The following is a 21046-nucleotide window of genomic DNA, read 5'->3' as shown; positions in this document are numbered from 1 at the left end:
CATTCTGAGCTGGATGTAACATATCTATGGTTTGAAACGACTTTACATCAGGTAGTTCAAACATCTTATTTTACTGATCAAAAGATGGAGGTTCAGAGAGGGGTTGTGATGTCCAGTTAGTCAGCTGTAAAACTGGGGCTAAGACCTCACTATCCTAACTCTTGAATTCAAGTTCTAGCAAAAGTGTCTCCTACAAGAAGTCTTCCTGATTCCCTGAATGCTAATATTTTCCTTCTACTGATTATCTCCAATTCATCCTGTATTTCACTTGCTTATACATAGTGACTTGATTGTTAGATTGTGAGATCCTTGGGAGCAGAGACTGTTTTTTTGACTTTCTTTGTGTCCTCAGTATTTAGCGCAATGCCTGGCACATAGAAGGTGATTAATAAATGTTTGCCAACTGAGTGATTGATTTCCCCTTTGGAAAATTGAAATGTAGAACCCAAGAATAATGGTCAAGGACTTTTTTTAAATTAACTTTACTGAAATTACTCCTCCCCCCAACTCAGGATGAATGGACGATGATGTATTTTGAGGTGAAAGTATGAAATAAACCCCCAGTATACCTTTGTGAACCACAGAAAATCTTGCGTAATGGAACTGGAGTGAGAATCGTCGATTTCAACAATTGGTATTTGATCTTCATTGGTAACTAACATATTATCTTTATAATAAAATATAACAGCTATATAGAGTCCCCTAGAAAGAAAGAAAAAAGCAAAATAAAAACATCATCCTTAATCTTGTCTGCCTCCACTAACCCTGAATCAGGGAAATATTTTTGCAAAGGCCAAATTCAATATAATTATATGTGCTTATGATTCCTGCTAGGTATTTCCAACACTCTAGGGAGAACTAGTGGAGAAATTACCATCTTCTCCAAACATTGAGAAGAATGAACTTACTACTCTTGGGGGTGAGAGGAGTCACTGAGGGTAGAAAGTTTCATTTTGCTATTCCCAAACCAGTGGATTCCTGGGAAGGCAAGATTACTGGTTAGGGTGTTTCCTAGAAGCAATACTTAAAACGCACCGTTTTAAGGTCTTCACAAACTTGTTTGAGGAATGGAATAGATGTTTCAAGCTCCTTGAGACTGACTGCTTGCGTCCTGTGTTCTGTAATTTTGAACTTTCTGAAACACAAAAAATGGAAGTAAATAAAACCAAACCCGTAGCGGGATTTCAGTTTGTCAGAATAACACTAAGGGTAGAAAATATTGTCCCTCCATTATTCCAGCTCCTCAGTGTCATGTGGGGGGTAGGGATGGGTTGCTTTCATTTTTTCTCCTTTTCTCCTCTCTTAGTGGACCCTCCTAAGGACCTTTTCCCCTAGGCCAGTCCTAATTGGCTACTTCCTTAACTCCAGTCTCTCCTCTTTCCAATCCATTCTCCATACAGATCTCAAATTGTTCCTGAAGCATAGATCTGACCATATTATTTACTTGCCCAATCAATGTCAGTTATTACCTCTAGGATAAAATCTAGTATCCTTGTTTTGGCATTTAAAGCCCTCTACAAAATTCCAACTCATTTTTTCCAGCCTTACAAATTATTATTTATAACCTGAAAGGGAACCATTAGAAAACCTTTATGTTACAATTTTTAGATCAATGATTTACTTGTGAAGTGGGGTATGGAAAGAAAGAAGTTCCCCCTTTATATATTTTTCAATATTTCACTGATTTTTCAAATTTCACTTTTCAGTACTAGAAAAGCCCTCCCTTAATTATTCTCTGATTTTCATTTTAGTATACTAAATGTATGAGTCAGTAGTAGATAGAGAGCTAGCCTGAGAACATGGAACACTTGGGTCCAAGTGTCACTTCAGATATATACTGGTTGTGTGATCCTGGTTAAGTAACTTAATCTTTCAGGGCTCTAGAAAACTCTCTAAGATTATAAGTTATAGGGAAGGTGCTGACCCTGCATTGGTAGTGGGAATTTCTTAATTAAGAAATTTTCCATACCAAAAACATATCTATCTATTTTCCCTTGCTAAATATATCCCAGCACAATGTTGACAAGATCCAATAGTCCATTGTTCTAGAAAGGCCATTGGTAAAGATGTACAATACGCTAAACCCAAAGATGACTTATTCACTTCACATGCGAACAAGATGACCTATAAACTCTTCATACTTAAAATGATAATAACTAGCATTTATATATCACTTTTAGATTTACAAAATATTTTAAAATATTTAATATTTTAAAAATTTAAAAATATCATCTCATATTATCTTCACAATGTCTCCTGGAAGTAAGTGCTATTACTATCCCCATTTTACACATGAGGAAACTGAGGCAAACAATACTTAAGTGATTTGCCCAGGGTCACACAGCTAGCAAATGTATGAGGCTTGATTTGAGCTTAGGTCTTCTTAGCTCCTTTTCCAGTGTTCCATTATGCTGCTTTAACTGAAAGGTATATATGAACAAGAAAGTCTTTGCTTCCTTCTTGTTGGTTTGCTCTTGGTTGTAGATCCTTAGACACTTTAGTGACACTTAGTAGAGCTGGTATCCGCTATCACCACATCTGCCAAACACCGACTTAAATATTGGAAGATTACCCAGGGATTAAGGTGTGTATGAGGGGTGAGGCAAAGACAAAATGGTGTCTTTCATGATGCTGCATTTAGTTATTTGTGTTAGTTCACACACTTTCCTTTGTAGTCAAACTGGCCTACTAACTTCCCTATGAATAAGATCCCAAAGTGGTCCACCATGTCTGGAGCACATAACCAAAGTTCTTCAGAGAGACCTTGGCAGTATTCTTGTATCACTTATTTTGACTTCTGTATGAACACTTGCCTTTGTGTGAGTTCTCCGTAAAATAGTCTTTTAGGAAAATATGCATTTGACATTTGAACAATGTGGCCAGCTCATTGGAGCTGCATTCTTTGTAGCAGAGTTTGAATTCTTGGCAGTCTAGCTTGAGAAAAGACTTAGGGGTCCAGTATGTTATTCTTTCAGGTGATCTTCAGAATCTTCCTAAGACAATTCAAATGGAAGTGATTCAGTTTCTTGGCATATGGTCATGGTATACTGCCCAGGTTTCACAGGCATACAACAAGGTCAGCACAATGACTCTGTAGAACTTCAGTTTGGTAGGCAGTTGAATACCTCTTCTCCCCCACACTTTCCTTTGGAGCCTCTCAAACACTGAGTCAGCTCTGGCAATGTATGCATAGAGCTCATCATCTATGTGTACATCCCTGTAATGTATATTGGCAAGGTAAGTGAACTTATCAATAGCATTCAAAATTTCTTCATTTTCTGTAACCAATGTTTCCATTTATGGATGGTGTTGTGCTAGCTTAATATTGTCAGGTCAAAATAACCACATGTGGCAGAGAACTGATCCACCCTTTGCTGCATCTCAGCCTGAGAGGTTGTTTTGAATGCAGAATCATCTGTGGACAAAAGTTGTGCACCAGTTATCCCTCTGCCTTCATCTTGGCTCATGGCTTTTTCAAGTTAAATAATTTTTCATCAGCTCTGTAGCTTACCTTAAAGCCATTTTCATCCTCGTTGAAGGCACCCTTCAATATCACTGAAAACATCATGCTAAAAAGTAAGGGAGCAAGCACATAGCCATGCCTCACTCTATTGCTGACTGGGAAAACAAGAGACATCATCCTTTATCCAGAATCTGTGCAAGCATGCCGTCATGGAACTGATGTTCAATACTGAGGAACTTTTCTGGGCAACCAAATTTTGCCATGGTCTTCCATGAGTCCTCCTGACTGACAGTATCAAAAGCCTTGGTTACATTAACAAATGCTGGGTAAAGACCTCTGCTCTATTCCTGCCATTTCTCCTGAAGTTGTCAGGCAGCAAATACCATATTGACCATTCCTCTGTCTTTTCTGAGGCCACACTGGCTCTCAGGTAGATCGCCATCTTCTAGGTAAAGGATCAACCTATTAAAGAGGACTCTGGCAAGAATCTTGCTGGCACTGACTAAGAAAGAGACTCCCCTTTTGACTGATGTTTTAATACAGTAGATGCCAAATGACAGATTTTGAATCCCCCCAAAATAAGTGGCGGGAGGGAGCTTGGTAGGCTAGAATGATGAGTCTGACCTGATAGGGTAAAATTTAATAGGCATTAATGTCAAATTCTACATTTGGGTTTATAAAAATAATCATCTTCATGAATGCAGGATGGGGCAAGCATGGTAAGGTTATAGTTGGTATGAGGAAAAGATACTATGCTTTTAGAGTATTGTGCATTCAATATATGTCCATTGGGTAACATAGCATCGAAAACCACTAAATGTGAACTTAAGCTCTGAACAACCTTTCCAACAAATGTCTAAACAAATTTATTTAGAAGGTATATTCTCTCACCCTCCTCCCTCCAGGCTAATAACCACTCTCATAAAAACCAAACATTATTGACTATTAACACTAAGAAGCAATATGCCTTTTAACTTTTACAGTATGGCCTTCGTATTGACTGGTATTTTGTTGATTTCATGTACGTTGCAGTCACTTTGTATATATCGCTGGGTTGTCATTACCCTGGATCACATCCTATAAGTCACTCCACATTTCTCTGAATTCTTTACATTTCATTGTGCTTCTAAATCTTCTCTAAAGAATTCTCCATAGCAGCTGCTTAAGGACACTCCTATCCACAGAGGCAAAGTACTTATTTACGAAACCTCTGAACTGTGTCTGTGCAAGTGGAGGCAATTTAGTGCTTAAAAGTGGTCATTTTAGGACAAATAAAGGGAAATACAAATTTATACACTGGGTAGTGAATTTAGCTCCTTTTTTCCCCTAAGAGGTGATACAGGAGGACAGTATAAGAAGGTTTGAGAAAGGTTTACCTTCATTCACAGATGAATGAATGATACACATTTATTTAGTCCTTACTGTGCACCAAACATGGAGCTCTAAGTGCTGGGGAGAAGAATACAAAATTGAGACAGTCCTTGCCTTCAAGGAACTTATGTTCTCATGGGGGAGCCAACATGTATATCCATAATAGATTATTAAGGAAGGAAACAAGTGTTTATTAAACACCGACTATATGCTGATACTGTGTTAAATGCTTTACAGATATTATCTCATTTAACCTTCAAGACAACCCTGAGAAGCAGATGCTGTTATTACCCCTATTTTACAGAGAATATAAATGAGGCAGACAGAAGTTAAGTGACTTGCCCAGTGTCACACAGCTAGTAAGTATCTGAGGTCAAATTTGAACTTAGGTCTTCCTGACTCCAGGTCCAGCCCTCAATTCACTGAGACATCTAGCTGCTTTATTAAGGAATATGAGCTTGTTCCCTTGAACCTTTTGAGGTTGATGTGATAGATGACCTTTAACTAAAGTTCTTTTCTGATGCCTCAGAATAGATATAAAGGTGTCTCCAGTCTCTCAAAGGGATTGCTAGGGGAACACTCTTGTGCTGGTGAGTCATACCAACCTAGAATGATTTTGAGTTTAGGCCAGTGAGAGGTGGTTATCAGCCTTACTCAGTTCACAAAAAACTTTTCATCAAAGCTGAATTGCTCTATTGATACATATTTTTGCTGACAATTACTTTTCTAAGTAACAAAATGTACCTTGAGGTTCTGTAAGTTCTGCCCCTGACGTATAGTGGCTATGTGACCCTGGGTAAGTCAACCAGTATGTCAGAGCTCTAGATAACTTTCTAAGTCTCTGAGTTTCAGAGAAGGTGTTGATCTGAACTGGTAGAGGAAATTCCCTACAACAAGGACTTCATAGTTCTACTTACTTAACTCATAAAATTAGTTACTAAGGCACTGATGAAATCACAGATCTTTTCAAGTATTTAACTAGATTTTCCCACAAATTGTCTCTTTGAGTCACTGTTAGAGACAGAATATTGGGCTGTGACCATGGGTGAATAACCCAGAGGAGTAATATCTTATGTTTTGATACATAAAGTTTGAAGCATGGAAGGCTGAGCCAAACAGTTAATAACCATGATAGGCTTTAAGATTCTGCTGGCTGAGAATCTCAACTAGCAAAGTGAAATCCAAATGATGTCACAGTCTTCCCTTTGGACTTGACCATATTGCTTGGCACAGAACACTGCCACCAATTAGAAACATAGCCAAATCTCAAGACAATGGCTTTTCATCAAAGATCAGCAAACAATGACTTGTACATAGAGCAGACTTGGCCACCCCCATCTTTGACAGCCCAAAGTATTGAGACATGGTTGTAATTTGTTCTTGTAAAATTGTGTCATGGAGATAATGAGTGACTCTGTGGATTGTAATTCTCTAGGTTTTCCAGGGAATTAAGCTTGTGAACAGATTAATTGGACTTCACTTGATCTAGTGGTTCCTTCATGACATTAACCCTTAAGTCAAAGTTCAGAAACTCATCTGAGTTCTTTATACATGCTATGTAGAGGGATGTTTGTGTTTTTGTGTGTGTGTGCATGTGTGCGTGTGTGTGTGTGTAGGAGGTGGTAGAGTTCATATATATATGTATATATATGTATATATATACATATACATATATATATGTACATGTATATATATATATTATTCCTTTTGAACCAGGGGCATTCTGAGAACTCAGAAGATACTCCATACCTTATAATTAATTGACAAGCCTTTATTAAGAACCAACTATGCATAAGGTAGGAAGAATACAAACACTTTTAAAGTACCTACCATGTGCCAGATACTGTCCTAAGTGGTTTACAATTATTATCTCATTTTATCCTCATAACAACCTGGCAAGGTAGGTGCTATTATTCTCTCTATTTTATAGTTAAGGAAACTGAGGCATAGAGTGGTTAAATAACCTGCCCGAGTTCACACAGATAGTGAGTGTCTGGGGCCAAATTTGAACTCAGACCTTCCAGACTCCAAGCCCAGTGTTCTAAATCAATACTCCTAGAAATAAAAAGAAAAATTAAAAAGTTCCTATCCTCAATGAGCTTATGCTATTTCAGGGGAGACAATGCATACACATATGAATATATATGTATATACACACTGTATATATGTGTGTATATATACACATGTGTATATATGTTTACATTCATGTATATTCATATACATGAAACAAGCTCAAAGTGGTAGAAATGAGAGGATCAGGAAATGCCAATTGTAGGACTTAGTTTTTGAAGTTGAACTGAGGATTAAAGAAACTCAGAATGCTTTGAGAAAGAGGTGAGAAAAGACCATTCCAGGCATGGTAGACAGCTTGTGAAGAGGTTCATGCATTCAACATTTAATCAATGCTTGTGGAATTGAATTAATGATAAAGCCTGGCATTTGTATAAGCTTCTATGGTTGGCAAAATACTTCTCTGCCCCTCTTCTCATTTGATTCTCAAAACAATTTTGAGAGTTAGTCCATCAGAGAACATACCTTTAAGTGCTTACTAAGCACCAGGATGGGGATACAAAGAAAGGCAAAAACCAATCGCTACCCATGAGGAACTCACAGTCAGAAGGGGGGAGACATGTCTATTTAGCTGATGAGAAAATTGAAGATCAGAGACTAACCTGTTCAAAGTCTTATAGCCAGTTAGTGATGGAAGGCACAATCTGAACTCAGGTCTTCACACCCAATCAGGGGTGTGCTGGTGCCTGTTTGAATCAGCTTAGGAGAACTGGTTGCTAAATTTTCAGCATGAGCATTTATACTTTGAAAATCAACAAATGCTGCAAATTAGAGCCTCATTTATTTTGTTGATTGTCTAGACTTAAGAAAGGGATAGAGAAATATTGATGATTTAGATTAAACTTGAAAGCATATTGTGGGTACATTTATTTTATTCAAAGAGTCACTTGTTAAATATTTACCAGCATACTTCTGCCTCTGATTGAGTACTCATTGAGAGATGGGAGCCATATCCAGTCGTACTGATCTATATCTGGTCAATGGACCCAGATGGCTTTGGAGGAGAAAATGAGGTTGGTGATTTTGCAACCCTCCCTTAAATCTGATTCACTTGCAAGTCCTGGCATCATCTTCCTGCTGTCATGGTCTTCTTTGACAATAGAGGACAAAAAGCAGTAGTATTGAGAGGCAGAGTGGTGGGCCAGAGGACTGAGGATCCAAGTCTTACTTTTGATGCTTAACCGGTTCTGTGGCCATGAGCAAGTCATTTCACGGTGGAATTAGTCTGAGTCTGAGATTAGGGGGAATCTGAGATTTCTCACTTATAAAATGCGGATAATATTGACATTATCTACATCAGAGACTCATGAGGTTCCAATGAAATGATGTTTATAATGAACTTTGGAAACCTCACAGCATAATATCAGTGTGAATTCCTGTTTCTGCAACATGAGCAAATGATGCTTGCTGTATGCTAGAATCACGAGGAAGAGTTGTATAGAACGAGCAGGTCTGCTTCTCGTCTATAGGAAGTCATTCATTCTCACCCCTCTGTTGTGTTATCTGGTTTTAGAATGCTATACATCCACATATATCCAGTGCATTTCAAAGCTTAATAGATCTCCTTGTCAGGAGTTTCTTTCATATACTGCACCTCAGATAACGAGATAACAACAACAGCTAGTCTTTATATAGCATATATTATGTGCCAGAACTATGCAAATTACTTTACAAATATTCTCATTTGGTCCTTTCAGAGAAGGGTGGTGTTATCTTCATTTTAGTGGTTAAGTGACTTGCCCAAGGTCACACAGTTAGTGAGTGTATGACACAAATTCTAAATTTAGCTCTTCTTGACTCCAGGTCCAGTCGTCTGTCCAATGTACCACCACCTAGCTTCCTAGACCTGGCAGGATCATTATCTTATAGATGAGTAAACTGAGGCTCAAAAGAGCTAGGTGACTTGCCTAAGGTTATACAGGGACCTAAATCCTTACTACTTAGGCTTATACTGTCTATTTCCTACAGGAAGAAGGATCTACAGGGGAAAAGTTGAGTGGGAATAGCAGATTCATTAGTTCACTCCTGATTATCCATGGGTAAGAGGTTGCAGGGAGAAAAAAGGTTCATCAAATTCCATACATAATTTGACTTATCATTGGAATCAATAACTTTACTATTTCTCTTTTGTAGAGATGAGTCTTTATTGAAATTCCCCAAACTATTATAGGGCAGCTAGGTTGTGCAGTGGATAGAGTGTTAGTCCTGAATTCAGGAGGAGCTAAGTTCAAATTTGACCTCAGACATTTATTAGTTCCGTGACTCTGGGAAAGTCACTTAACCCTGTTTGCCTCAGTTTCTTCATCTATAAAGTGAACTGGAGAAGGAAATGGCAAACTACTCCACTATCTTTGCCAAGAAATCCCCTAAAAGGGTCATGAAGAGTTGAACACAACTAAAAAATGACTGAACAATAGATAAAACTACTTACAAGTAACAAAGCTTGATCTGGTTCAGTTATACTTTTTTTCTTTGCCTAATTTGTGATAAACAGTGAGCAGGGTAATAATGTTCAAGAATGTCAAATCACTCTCCCTCCCCTAGCCTCAGTTTACTCCTTTGTAAAATGAGAAGGTTGAACTAAAAGTTCTCTCTTAAGTCTTATGGTTTTGTGATTCTATGAAAAGCAGCAGGCAACAGCAGGGAGGAATTCTTATATATTAGAGGCTTTATATTATAGTGGAAAGAAAACTAAACTTGGAGTCCAAGTATCTGGGATTAAATCTTGATACTTGATGGTCATGGACCCATGGAAAAATTGTTGTGTCTCTCAAGTCATCCACAAAATGGGAATAATAATACTTGTACTATGTAGCTCACAGAACTATTCTGAGGAAAGTGTTTTATAAACTATGAAGCAACATATGGATATAAGTTGTGGTTATGATTACTAGGTGACTCTCTCCCACTTATATGGCATTTTATAGTAATAATGCTTTGGCACACATTTCTTGATCTGATCTTTACTGTGTGCAGTAAGCAGCATTCTAATCTAGGGCAGAGACACTGGGACTTTATCCCAGGGAACTGAGTTTAGAGGGCACCAAATTTAGAGTTACTGAGGACACTTTCAGTCTTGTCAGAGGCTTAGGAAATGCAGAGCTAAAAGTACCTTGTTAGGAGGAATAGTTTGAGTTCTTCCCCTGCCCTACCCTGCGTTATCATAGGTCTTGAGTCCTGGATGGAGTTTATGGTACTTGCCCCAGGCAGAGAAATACCTAGTTATATCTCTGGAGCTAAGGCAGGGTGTTGTTGTTCAGTTGTGTTCAACTCTTCTCTATCTCGTTTGGGTTTTCATTTTTCTTTTCTTTTCTTTTCAATTTATGGAATAAAACAAGTATTTCCATATCATAGTATAATAAAAAAAAGGTGATTATACATGAAATTGTAAATCTGCTATGTACAACTTGCTATTCCTCTCAAATATACTACAAAATTATCATATAAATTTCTTCTCCACCTCACTCCCATGGCTATGGTTAGGCACAAATAGGTATATATACAAAGATCCTGGAAAGGTTTACTATTTCCTTCTCAATTTATCTCATTTTACAGATGAGAAACTGAGGCAAACAGGTCAAGTGACTTGCCCAGGACTGTACAACTAGTAAGTGTCTGAGGTAGGATTTGAATTCACAAAGATGAGTTTTTCTGACTCCAGGTTTGGCACTACCCACTGTGCCACTTAGCTACCCGGCGGGCAAGGGAGGTTTTTATTTTTTCCATTTTATATCAGCATAATTAAATGATTTGTCCAAGGTGATATGGTTCTTCATTGGCAGAGACAGGGCTTTCTGACTCCTGTGCTGGTATTCTTTCCCCACTGTAGGAGGATGTCTCCATAATTAACAGATTGGTTCATTAATCTCTGTGTACCTAGGTCGTGAGATCCTAGGTCGATAAACTTGAAGGAAAGCACTTTGCAGGTCACAGAGTCCAACCTCTCATTTCTCAGATAAGAAAACTCATGAAGAGAGAGATAAAGTGCCCTCTGTTCAGTTATGAGGTCTGTACACAGTTGCTTGTGGTCCTGGATGCTCGGGGGTGAACCCTCTGATTACTATTGACCCTCAAAACCTCTTCTGACTACATTGATGTTGACTGAGGCCCTACTTGTGAAAAGAAAATCATTTGGGCATGGGCAAAGACTATTTCCTGATGGAGCTGGAATGTCAGAAAGTGTTTGTTGCCATAACTGTCCTGTGATGATACAGAGTTTTTGCTAATCTTTGGTCTGCCTTGTTTGTATTTGATTTAAGGTGAGTGAACATTCTTTGGTTTCAGCCATGGATTTCAGAGCATGGCCCTGCTGCTGCTGAGCTTTCCTCAGTTGAGAGTGCCATGGGTGATAGAGCATGGAAGATGAAAATGTTATGGCAGCTTGATTCCTCCAAATAAAGCTAAGTGCTTCTGCCACGAATCATTACCCATATTGGAAACCTGACCTGATCCCATCTGAGCAGCCCATCAAGAGAAAGACCTTACTAAGAGCTTCTCTAGCTAGAAGAAAACATTGGCTTTGTAGTCAGGGGACTAGAGTTCTAATTCTGTTTCTTTCAGTGAGCTTCAAGTAGCAGGGTGGTACAATGGGTAGAGTGATGGACTTGGAGTCAGAAAATTGTTGTTGAGTCATTTCAGTTGTGTCTGACTCTTTGTGACCCCGTTTGGAGTTTTCTTGGCAGTGATACTGGAGTGGTTTGCCATTTCCTTCTCCAGCTCACTTTAAAGATGAGGAAACTGAGGCAAATAGGGGTAAGTGATTTGTCTAGGATCATGTGGACAGTCAATATCTGAGGTCGGATTTGAACCCAGGTCTTCTTATCTCCAGGTCTGACACTCTATCTACTGTACCACATCATTGCCCGGAGTCAGGAAGACGAGTCCAAATCCAGACACTTTTTAGCTGTGTGACCCTGGGCAAGTCATGTAACCATTCTTAGCCTCAGTTTATTTATCTATAAAATGGGGATAATAATAGAACCCCTTCTCAGACTTGCTGTGAGAATTAAGTGAGAACATATTTGAAAAGTACTTCATGAACTTTAAAGCCTTATGCTAATACCAGGCATTATTAGCTATTATTACTTGCTATTTGTGTGAACTTGGGCAAGTCACTTCACCTCAGCTGGTCTCAGATTTTTCTATGAGATGAAAAATCACTGGATTCCTGAGAATTCTTAAACCATTTTTCTCCCAGTGTCCCTTCATCCTGGTGCCTTCCCTCTGTTGATTATTTCCAATTTATCCTGTTTATAGTTCAATCATATGTAGTGGTATGTATGTTTTCTCCCCCATTAGACTGTGAACTTCTTGAGAGCAGAGACTGTTTTTCTGCTTTCCTTTGTATCCCTAGTACTTACTACAGTGCTGGATATATAGTAGGTGCTTAATATTTATTAACTGATAGATTTTTTTCTGTGTGTCATGGATCATTATGTTAGCATGTTGAAGCCTATCGATCCCTTCTCAGAATAAAGCTGTTATTAGCATTCATAATGGAAGGAAATGCTCATTTGAGTTAGAAGTTAGTGAAAACAAAGATGCAATTTCCCCACCTCCTCCAAGTTCACTTCCTGATTGCCTGAAATTCACCCACAGATCCCTGGGACATCCATGGTCCCCAGGTTAAAAACCACTGGACTTGATACCTTCTGAGGTCCCTTTGGTCTCAATTCCTATGAATTCTGAAATTCCAAGGTATAGGTTGGTTCTGCAGTTTAAAGATTCAAGCTATGTTCATCACTGACTAGAGACGTGTCTGGGGTGAATCTCAAAGTCAATATTTCTGACCAGTTGGTGGAGAGGCAGGAGAACCAATCCGCTGGGTTAAGGTCCCAATAGAGACACCAGGGAACTGCTTTGGGATGTGGCATAATTCTCTCATTCCTCCCCAAACCATTTCTCCTGTGTGTACCCCAAACCCCTAGACTGCACTGATGATTTCTGCAGGAGACACATTCAACAGGGAGGAAACTTAAAGCATTTACTCTCTCTCTCTCTCTCTCTCTGCTTGTTTTTAAATTGTTCCTATGGAGAAAGGAGAGAGAGGGAGGAAAGGAGGGGGTGAAGGAGGAATGGGGGTGGGGGGAGGCTCATCTTAAGGGTTAAAGTAAGATAGTGCTGTAAAGTGATTCCAGATGTACCAATATTAATATCTTTCTCTCCCTGATGAATGAGAAGGTATGACCCAGTTAGGAAACTGCTAAAATTACAGGCGCCACTGAGACCTCAGCTGATGCCCTACCACACAGATTTTTATCCTTACCCCGGCAACTGTAATGCTGATGAGCAGCCCGGATCTGCTGTAGCAGACGCTCCAAAGCTTCATTCTGTCCCTTGTGTCTGGGCTCTCTGCCGTCATAGTCTTTCCAGTCTATTGAACAGAAGAAACAAACAGAATGAAACATAGGGGAGAAGAGGGAGTTCTCTCCTCACTCTGCTCTGGAAGTAATGACTGTGCTTTTTGCTTGGGGGAGATGACTGGTACAGCACCCAGAACACCTATGGAGAGCTAGGAGTTAATACCAATGGTTCCAACGGCTGCCATCACTCAGAGTCCAGTCGTGTCCTACCTATCCTCTGGGGCATAACGGTACTCATCATTACTTTGGGTTGGGTTCAGCTGTTTTAGGACAGAACAAAATGGGAATGGAAAATCAAAGAAAAGGATGGAGTCTGACAGTCCCAATTGCTCTCAGAATCCCTATCTTTGTTCCCCCAGTACCTAAAGCCCTAATCCCATAGCACAGGGAAGAAAGAAAAGGGCGAACATGGCACAGATGAGATGAAATTCATGTTCCCAATGCTTTTATTGTAACTTTCACACTTTTGGCCAAATTGAAGTTTCTTTCCAAGGAAAGAGTGCACATCGGATGCCAAGAAATAGAAATCTACATTTTGCTCTAATGAATGTCTGCTTTCGTTGGCGGGCACAGGAATCTTGTAGAGATTCTGAGCCACCAACCACCCTGTCTGTTCAGGCTCTAAACATACAGTATTAACTTACATGGCAAATTCAAATTGTAGTACCCATCTGAGCAACACCACCCTCCCAACCCCCCCACCTCTACTTACTCCCTGAAATTTCATTCCATTGGTTTTAATGGAGATCAAAAGTAACACCCCTTACAAGACTGGCATCAATATTTTAATTGTGCTGTCTGGGGCTTCTGATTTTTCAGTAGGTCAGGAGCTTCCATTAATTTCTCTTTCTCCTTGATTACATTCCCCCCCATCCACTCTTTAAACAACCCCCCAATTAGTTTCTGAATTTATGTTTCAGATGTTGCAAATTTTAAGACACTCTAAAAATGCAATGCGAATTCTAGCTTAAATTTAATTTTATTAAATTTAATGACCTTGTCACCAGGCAGACACCCACTTAGCTGGAGATTCTCCATCACCATGGGGCCTTAACAGAAGTCATGGAAGGTTACATTACATAAAAATTACCTTCATTAACCAACACAACATCAAATATAATATAATCCAAGAAAATTCAGTGATTCAGGAATCATTCTCAGTGAACTTTTTTTTTGCTAAGTTAGCTATATACCTTTAGAGAATGTAGCTATTCCCTATAGAGATCATAGATCATAGACTTATAGATTTAGAGTTTGAAGGGACATTGGAGGCCATCTCATCAATCTTTTCAGTTCTATAGCTGAAGAACTATGGCCCTTTGAAAGATGAAGAGACTTGTTTAAGATCACATAAATAGTAACAGAGCTAAGACCCAAATCCAGGCCCTATGAGTCCTCTTTGGATCCCTTTCTAGTATACCACAGATACTTGGGAAGATGGAATTTTAGCACATGAAAGGATTGAAACTTTGGGAAAGGGCACTGGGCAAGGAGTCAGTACCTTTCGGGTTCTAACCTTGGCTGGCTTCTAATTGGGCAAGTCACTTCTTTGGCTCCCAGTGTTCCTAACAGATCAAGGAGATTGACAAAGAAAATGACTTATAAATACCCAAATTAACTATAAAGGACATATGATGAAAAACACTGTCTGCATCTGGAGAAAGAACTGATAAACAGAAGTATTAAAAAATAATTTTGTATATACATACATATACATGTATGTATATATGCATATCTATGTAGGCATTTATATGTATATTTATATCTATTTGTGTCTAATGGTGGCCATCTCTGGAATGGGGGGAGAAAAGAAAAAAAGAAATTTACATGATAACTTCGTTGCACATTTTAAAAGAATAGCTAGTTGTACTTGGTAGATTTGCAGTTTCGTGTGCAATCATCTTTTTATTATTATACTATGTTATGGAAATGCTTGTTTTATTCCATAAATTAAAAATAAAAAAAAGTGGTATTTAACTGTCTTTGTGTCATCGACCTCTTGGGTACTCTGGTGAAGCCTGTGGAGCCCTTTACAGAAGAATGATTTTATGCACAAAACAGAATACATAGAATTAGAAAGGAAACCAATTATATTGAAATACAATTATCAAAATATTTGTGAAAAATTCATGGACCCCAGGTTGGGAACCCTTGTTCTAAATGACCTCTAAACCCCTTATAGCTCTAGAATCTATGATCTTAGAGAAAGTCTAGTCTGTCCATTTTGTATGTGCACACACACATACATGCATATATTTTATAGAAGAGGAAACTGAAGTCCAGAGCAAAGGAGTGACCTTAACTAGGCCGCGGAAAGAGTTAACAGCAGTGACAAGAGTAGAATCCATGTTCCCTGACCTTCAAGTTCAGTGCTCTTTCCGTTATACTATTCTAGATATTTTTATTTGGTGGCTGGAAGTTGAGTTGAAACTTGATGTGGTATGATTTAGGTGTGGGCTATCCTAGTTAAAGATAATCTTTCAAAGTTTGTTTTTCTTCCCAAGATACTACTGCATATTAACTGTTCATTAGAAAGTGGGGAAAAGACAAAAATTTTAGGGAATTGGCTTTGAGATTTTTTAGTAACATTTCCTCATTGTATCTGTGTTCACCTAGGAAAACCTCAGTCTTTGATAGTACTTGGCCCATACTAAACCATACATGCTTTTCATTCATTCAACTCATTCAATGACTCTTTATATATGCATAAAGAGAGAAAAATTTCCATTCCTTTTCCATTCTCAAAGGGATGATTTTTCTCCAAAGTCCATTCCATGATTTTTTGTTTTTTTTTTTTAAGGTGATAAACCAAATGAAGATAGGCAGCCAATATTGCTTTCTCTGGTCAGACTCCCAGGAGGCTAAATGATCTTATCACCCTATAAAGGCCAAAATATTCTATTGCGAAAACCAACGTTCTCCTCAAAGTGTGGAGAGATATGATGCAGCCAGCCCCCTGTGGCAGGGAGCATGGTTACGTCAGGAGCCAGCTTCCTCTCATGACTTTTATGATACTTTTATAAAAAAAAAAAAGAAAGCAAATGCAAAAATAGGAGCCCAAAGTGAGTGTTCTACACTATGCCAAGAGTTTTGGAAAGAATGAGTTTTCTCAGAGATGTTTGGAAACCTTTGACTCCTACATAAAACAGGAGACTTCAGGGATGAGGGAGAAAATTGGAAATACATTACAGAAATCCGTAAACCTGACAAGGAACCCACTCAGTGTGGGAGGAAAAGCCCATATTGTTCTACATAATACAGTTCACTGTTCTTGTAATGAGATACTTAGGTTATAACACAATGCAAAGCTTACATTTGCCTGTGATATTAGGTCTTTCCTGATCATAACTCAGACAAGTCTGTCTGGGTCCTTTTCTCATATTATGGAGGGTACCACATAACATAAGTCTATAAAAACACATTAAGACCTTTTTAAAAAAACAACTAAACACTTTAATAGTGAGCTGGAACATATTACAGAATTTCCAATTACTCTGTCATGTTAGAATACACGATCCCATAATAAATATCGAAATACTGAAAAATCTGATGCTCACAATTTCATGCTCTGTTTCCAAATAGAGCCAGAATTTTTTTAATTGGACCTTCAGAATGATAGGGAATACTCACAGCAATTAGTCTTAAATGATGAGATTTCAGCCTTGCCCATTAGCTAGGAGGACAAAGTTCACTCTCATTGAAAGTTTGCTAGTTCCATTCCTTGGCTAGTCTACAGGGATAGCAGTCTCCACTCTGTGGAGGGACACCTTGTTTTAATGGGGTGCCTGGGAGGAATGTGTCTGAAAGAAACTCCAGCACATGGAGCATTCAGAAAACAGCATATCTGATGGGAGAGAAAAATCAGTCATGGGAATGGGAAATACACTATTTCCCTTGCTAATTGAACGTATATTTATTAGCATTTTTTCATTGTCTCTTACTGTTCCTCAAGTCAAAATATCATAGATTAGGTTTAGAGCTACAAGTACCTTAGAGCCCAACAGATTAAGAAACAGAGACCCAGACAGATTTCCCCCAAGTCACACAGCTGGTAAGTGGCAGAGCAAGATGTCTTTTTTTTATATGTAATGTGGGATTGACCAATAAACCAAGTCCATATGAGCCTGCATAGAATGTCTGTGACTACCTCCAAAGGCTTTGTGGGGGATTGCATCAGCCATTCACTCTGAGTGGGAACATAAAGACTGGGCTTATTGCTGAGTCCCCTATTACATATGAATTTGACAAACATCAATAAACATGAACATATCAATATACAAAGAAAACAGAAAAAGATGATTGTATATGAAACCATGAATTTCTAGTACATAGAGCTTGTTTTTAAAAGTATGTTATTAAATCTAATACTTTGATACCTACACAGCTCTGTATGTCTGTGTCCCCTTCTGTACTTCCTTATGCTTTCCTGTGTGTATTTTTAAATATTTCATTGACTCTCATTTCTTTCTTTTCTTCCTTTTTTAAACATCATAACCCCTCATGCTACCCTCCATAACTCTCTCCTCTCCAAAAAAAAGTCCTCTCGCAAAAAAATCCAAGATTAGTCAAGCAAAACAAACCTATATATTTGTATCTGAAAATGCATGTCTCATTTTGTGTCTTTAGTCCATCACCTCTCTGATACGTGGGAATCATGATTTAATATCAGTTTCATTACATTGATCAGAGTTCTTAAATCTTAAAAGTTATTTTTCTTTAGTGTATTGTAGTTATTGCCCCAATGCACATCTTTCCATATTTCAGTGAAGTTATCTCTTGTCATTTCAAATGACATAATTATATTTCATTATATTCACTTACCATAATTTGTTAAATGATTCCCTAACTGATGGATACCTTCTTTGTTTCTGTTTATATTGTAAGACAAAAGTGCTCCTACAAATATTTTATAATATATTAATATATTTTAATAAGTCCTTTCCCTCTTCTTTTACTTTCTTTGCAGGGAGAGGGACATGGGGCTATTAATATACTAAATAGTGTTATCCTTGGGTCAAAAGGTGTGCATCATTTAGTGACATTTTGTGTATACTTTCACATTTATTTCCAGAATGGTTGAATCACTTATATTAGTGCGCCTGTTTCCCCGTAGCCGCTTTAACAGCTGCCGTCAGTGTTGAGGTGGTGTTTCAGTCTGTTTTCACCTAAACCATGATCTAATTATTGGTTCTTACCCTTTATTTGTTTCTTCTTTCTTTCTTTCTTATCTCTATTTTATGATTTACCTCTAAAGTTGAAGACTGTTTTGTTTGTGACATCCTCTTCCTGATACTACCCTTCCTTTTGAACCTCATTCTCCTTATGACCACATATTTCCTTTGTGAACTTAATGTATTTCTACATGTGTGCCCGTGTATGCATGCATATATATATATATATATATATATATATATATATATATATATATATATATATATATATATATATATATATATATCCATTTGATTCATCTTTGTCTGGTTCAGATAAAAGTGAAGTTTAAAAGGTTCTTATTCCCTTCACCCTTTACTTCCATGCTTGTATTCTCTTGTCAAACACTCCATATATAAGAAACACTAAGGTCTTTCCCCTTCTTCTTCTTTTTTCCCTTAGTATAAACCTATTCCTCTCTATTTGGACCCTCTCTTAAAACCAAAGAAATAGAACAAATTCATGTCCAAAAACTGTGTCTTTTTTAACTCTTTTCATGACCTTTGGAGACAGTGGAATTCTGAAAAGATACTTGTTTCTTTCTTCCCTATTAAAATTTAAGCACCTTATCCTTATTTAGCTTCATCCAACTGCTTATATATATTTACCTAAGTTTTTCTTGTTTCCTTTATTTATGTTTCAAAGATTCTACTCAGGTCTTATTTTTTTCATTGGGAATGTCTCAAAGTTTTTTTTATTATCTTAAAGTTAATTTTGCCTCTTGTGAGATTATACTCAGTTTTATAGGGTAAGTTATTCTTATTTGTAAGTCTTTACCTTTCGGAATGTCATATTACAATATTTTCTCTCATTTAGTGTCATTGCAGCAAAGTCTTGTGTGATGCTAATTGTGGTTCCTTGGTATTTGAAATATTTCTCTCTGGTTACTTGCAATATTTTTTTTCTTTTGACTTAAAAGTGCTGAGATTTGGCTATGACACTCCTGGTGGTTTCAATTAAGGTTTTCTTGCAGGAAGTGACTGGTGGTTTCTTTTTATCTTTGTGTTGCCTTTTAATTCTAATAGAGGTATGTGGGTAGTTTACTTTTGTGATTTCTTGAAACTCAAGTTTTTTGCTTGGTCATGATTTTTAGGGAGTCTGATAATTCTCAGATTATCTCTCCTTGACCTATTTTCCAAGTCTGTTGCTTTTGCTAGAGGATGCCTTAATGTGTGCCTTATGTACTTTTTTTACTTTTGACAGTTTTTTAAAAATTCTTTTGTTTCTTACTACCTCATGAAATCACTGAGTTGTTTGTTCTATTGTATTTTTCATGACTTTATTAGTTGAGCTCTAATTTCATTTTCCATTTCTTACTTCAGTTCTTCTATCCACGCCTGGCATCACTGGATCTGGGGCATTCTTTCTCTGAGGCTCTCTAAATACTTTTTGTGTAGTAACTCTTTTCTTCTGGGTTAACTCCTTGTGGTTCTCTTAACCCATAATATTCTTCATTGTCTTCTATTTCTTTATTCTGTTTATTCATATCTCCAGCTTCAGTTTCTGGACTGTGACTTTGTGGTAGGCTCCATACCCTCTTTTACTCTTGGGTTGGGTACTCAGTCCCTGTTTAACTTAGTGCTCCCTGTTATCAGGATGCTGCTGCTGTAGCTCTAGATGGGATGACTGGGTCTAGGCTCTTTCCTCTGCTGTGCTTACTAGCTTCTGTCTCCTTTGTTGGTGGTCCCATGTGGGTGTTGGCCTTCTCTTTGCACAATTCCCATCTAGGAGTGGGTTCCACTTCCCTGCTGTGGCTGCGGCTCTGACAGACCCACTTGGATGTTGGACAATCACACAGTTCTGAGGCCTCTTGCAAGGCCCCCAGTCCTTGATGTGGTCTGCTCTCCTGTTATTAGTCTACATATTCCCAGGTATGTACTATCTCATCCCAGCTTGCAGAACAGTGATGAATGGTGGCTTGCTCTGTCCCCAGTTGCTGTTCTGATAGGCTAGCATCAAGATCCTGTAGGCTTTAAGCTCAGTGAGATTGGACTGTATTTAGGCCCTCTAGCAAGTCCATGGCCAAAGCACCATATATGCAGGTTGTCCCAAAAGTCTTAAGGCTGTTTTTAGCTATTGAAGCTTAAACCTGTACTAAGATTTGAGACACCCTGTATTTTTAAAATAGAATATACACTAGAACATACACTTCTTACATTTATCCCCTTCTCTCTATTCTTCCATCACCATCCTGGTTCAAGCCCTCATTATAGCCTGTGTGAACTATTCAGTCATCTAATTGCTCTCCCTGCCTCCAGTATCTCTTTTCTACAATCCATTCTTCATAAAGTTGACATTTTTAAAGCATAGATCTGACCACACATGTAACTTTTCTACTCAAGAAGTATTAGTAGTCATCTATTGTCTTCAAACTTAAACCCCCATATATTCTCATTCCAGAGTCCAGCCTATCTTTACAGACTGGTTTCCTTCTCTTTCCCCTGAACACTCTATCAGCATACTTGTCATTCCTGCTGTATATCATTCCATTTCCCACCTCCATGACTTTGCTCAAACTTTTCCCCTTACTTGGAAAATTCTGTCTCTTCTCTGCCTTTTAGAATCCCTG

General features: G+C 38.1%; 1 protein-coding gene across 13 annotated transcripts in view; it reads right to left on the bottom strand.

The window, feature by feature from the left end:
- Positions 1-21046, bottom strand: part of ANKFN1 (ankyrin repeat and fibronectin type III domain containing 1) — a 556807-nt gene that overhangs the window by 60959 nt on the left and 474802 nt on the right. For all 13 annotated transcript variants that reach the window (XM_072646766.1, XM_072646762.1, XM_072646765.1 and 10 more), the window contains 3 exons: positions 13170-13277; positions 1036-1135; positions 570-702 (listed from right to left, as the gene is read on the bottom strand). In XM_072646766.1, the coding sequence (XP_072502867.1) occupies positions 570-702; positions 1036-1135; positions 13170-13277 (341 nt within the window). The remainder of the gene's footprint in view (positions 1-569; positions 703-1035; positions 1136-13169; positions 13278-21046) is intronic.

The sequence above is a fragment of the Notamacropus eugenii genome, chromosome 2, assembly GCF_028372415.1.
Source record: "Notamacropus eugenii isolate mMacEug1 chromosome 2, mMacEug1.pri_v2, whole genome shotgun sequence".
In the NCBI taxonomy this organism is placed as follows: Eukaryota; Metazoa; Chordata; class Mammalia; order Diprotodontia; family Macropodidae; genus Notamacropus; species Notamacropus eugenii.
The sequence above is the reverse complement of the archived record's forward strand: the minus strand, read 5'-3'. Positions and strand labels throughout refer to the sequence as shown.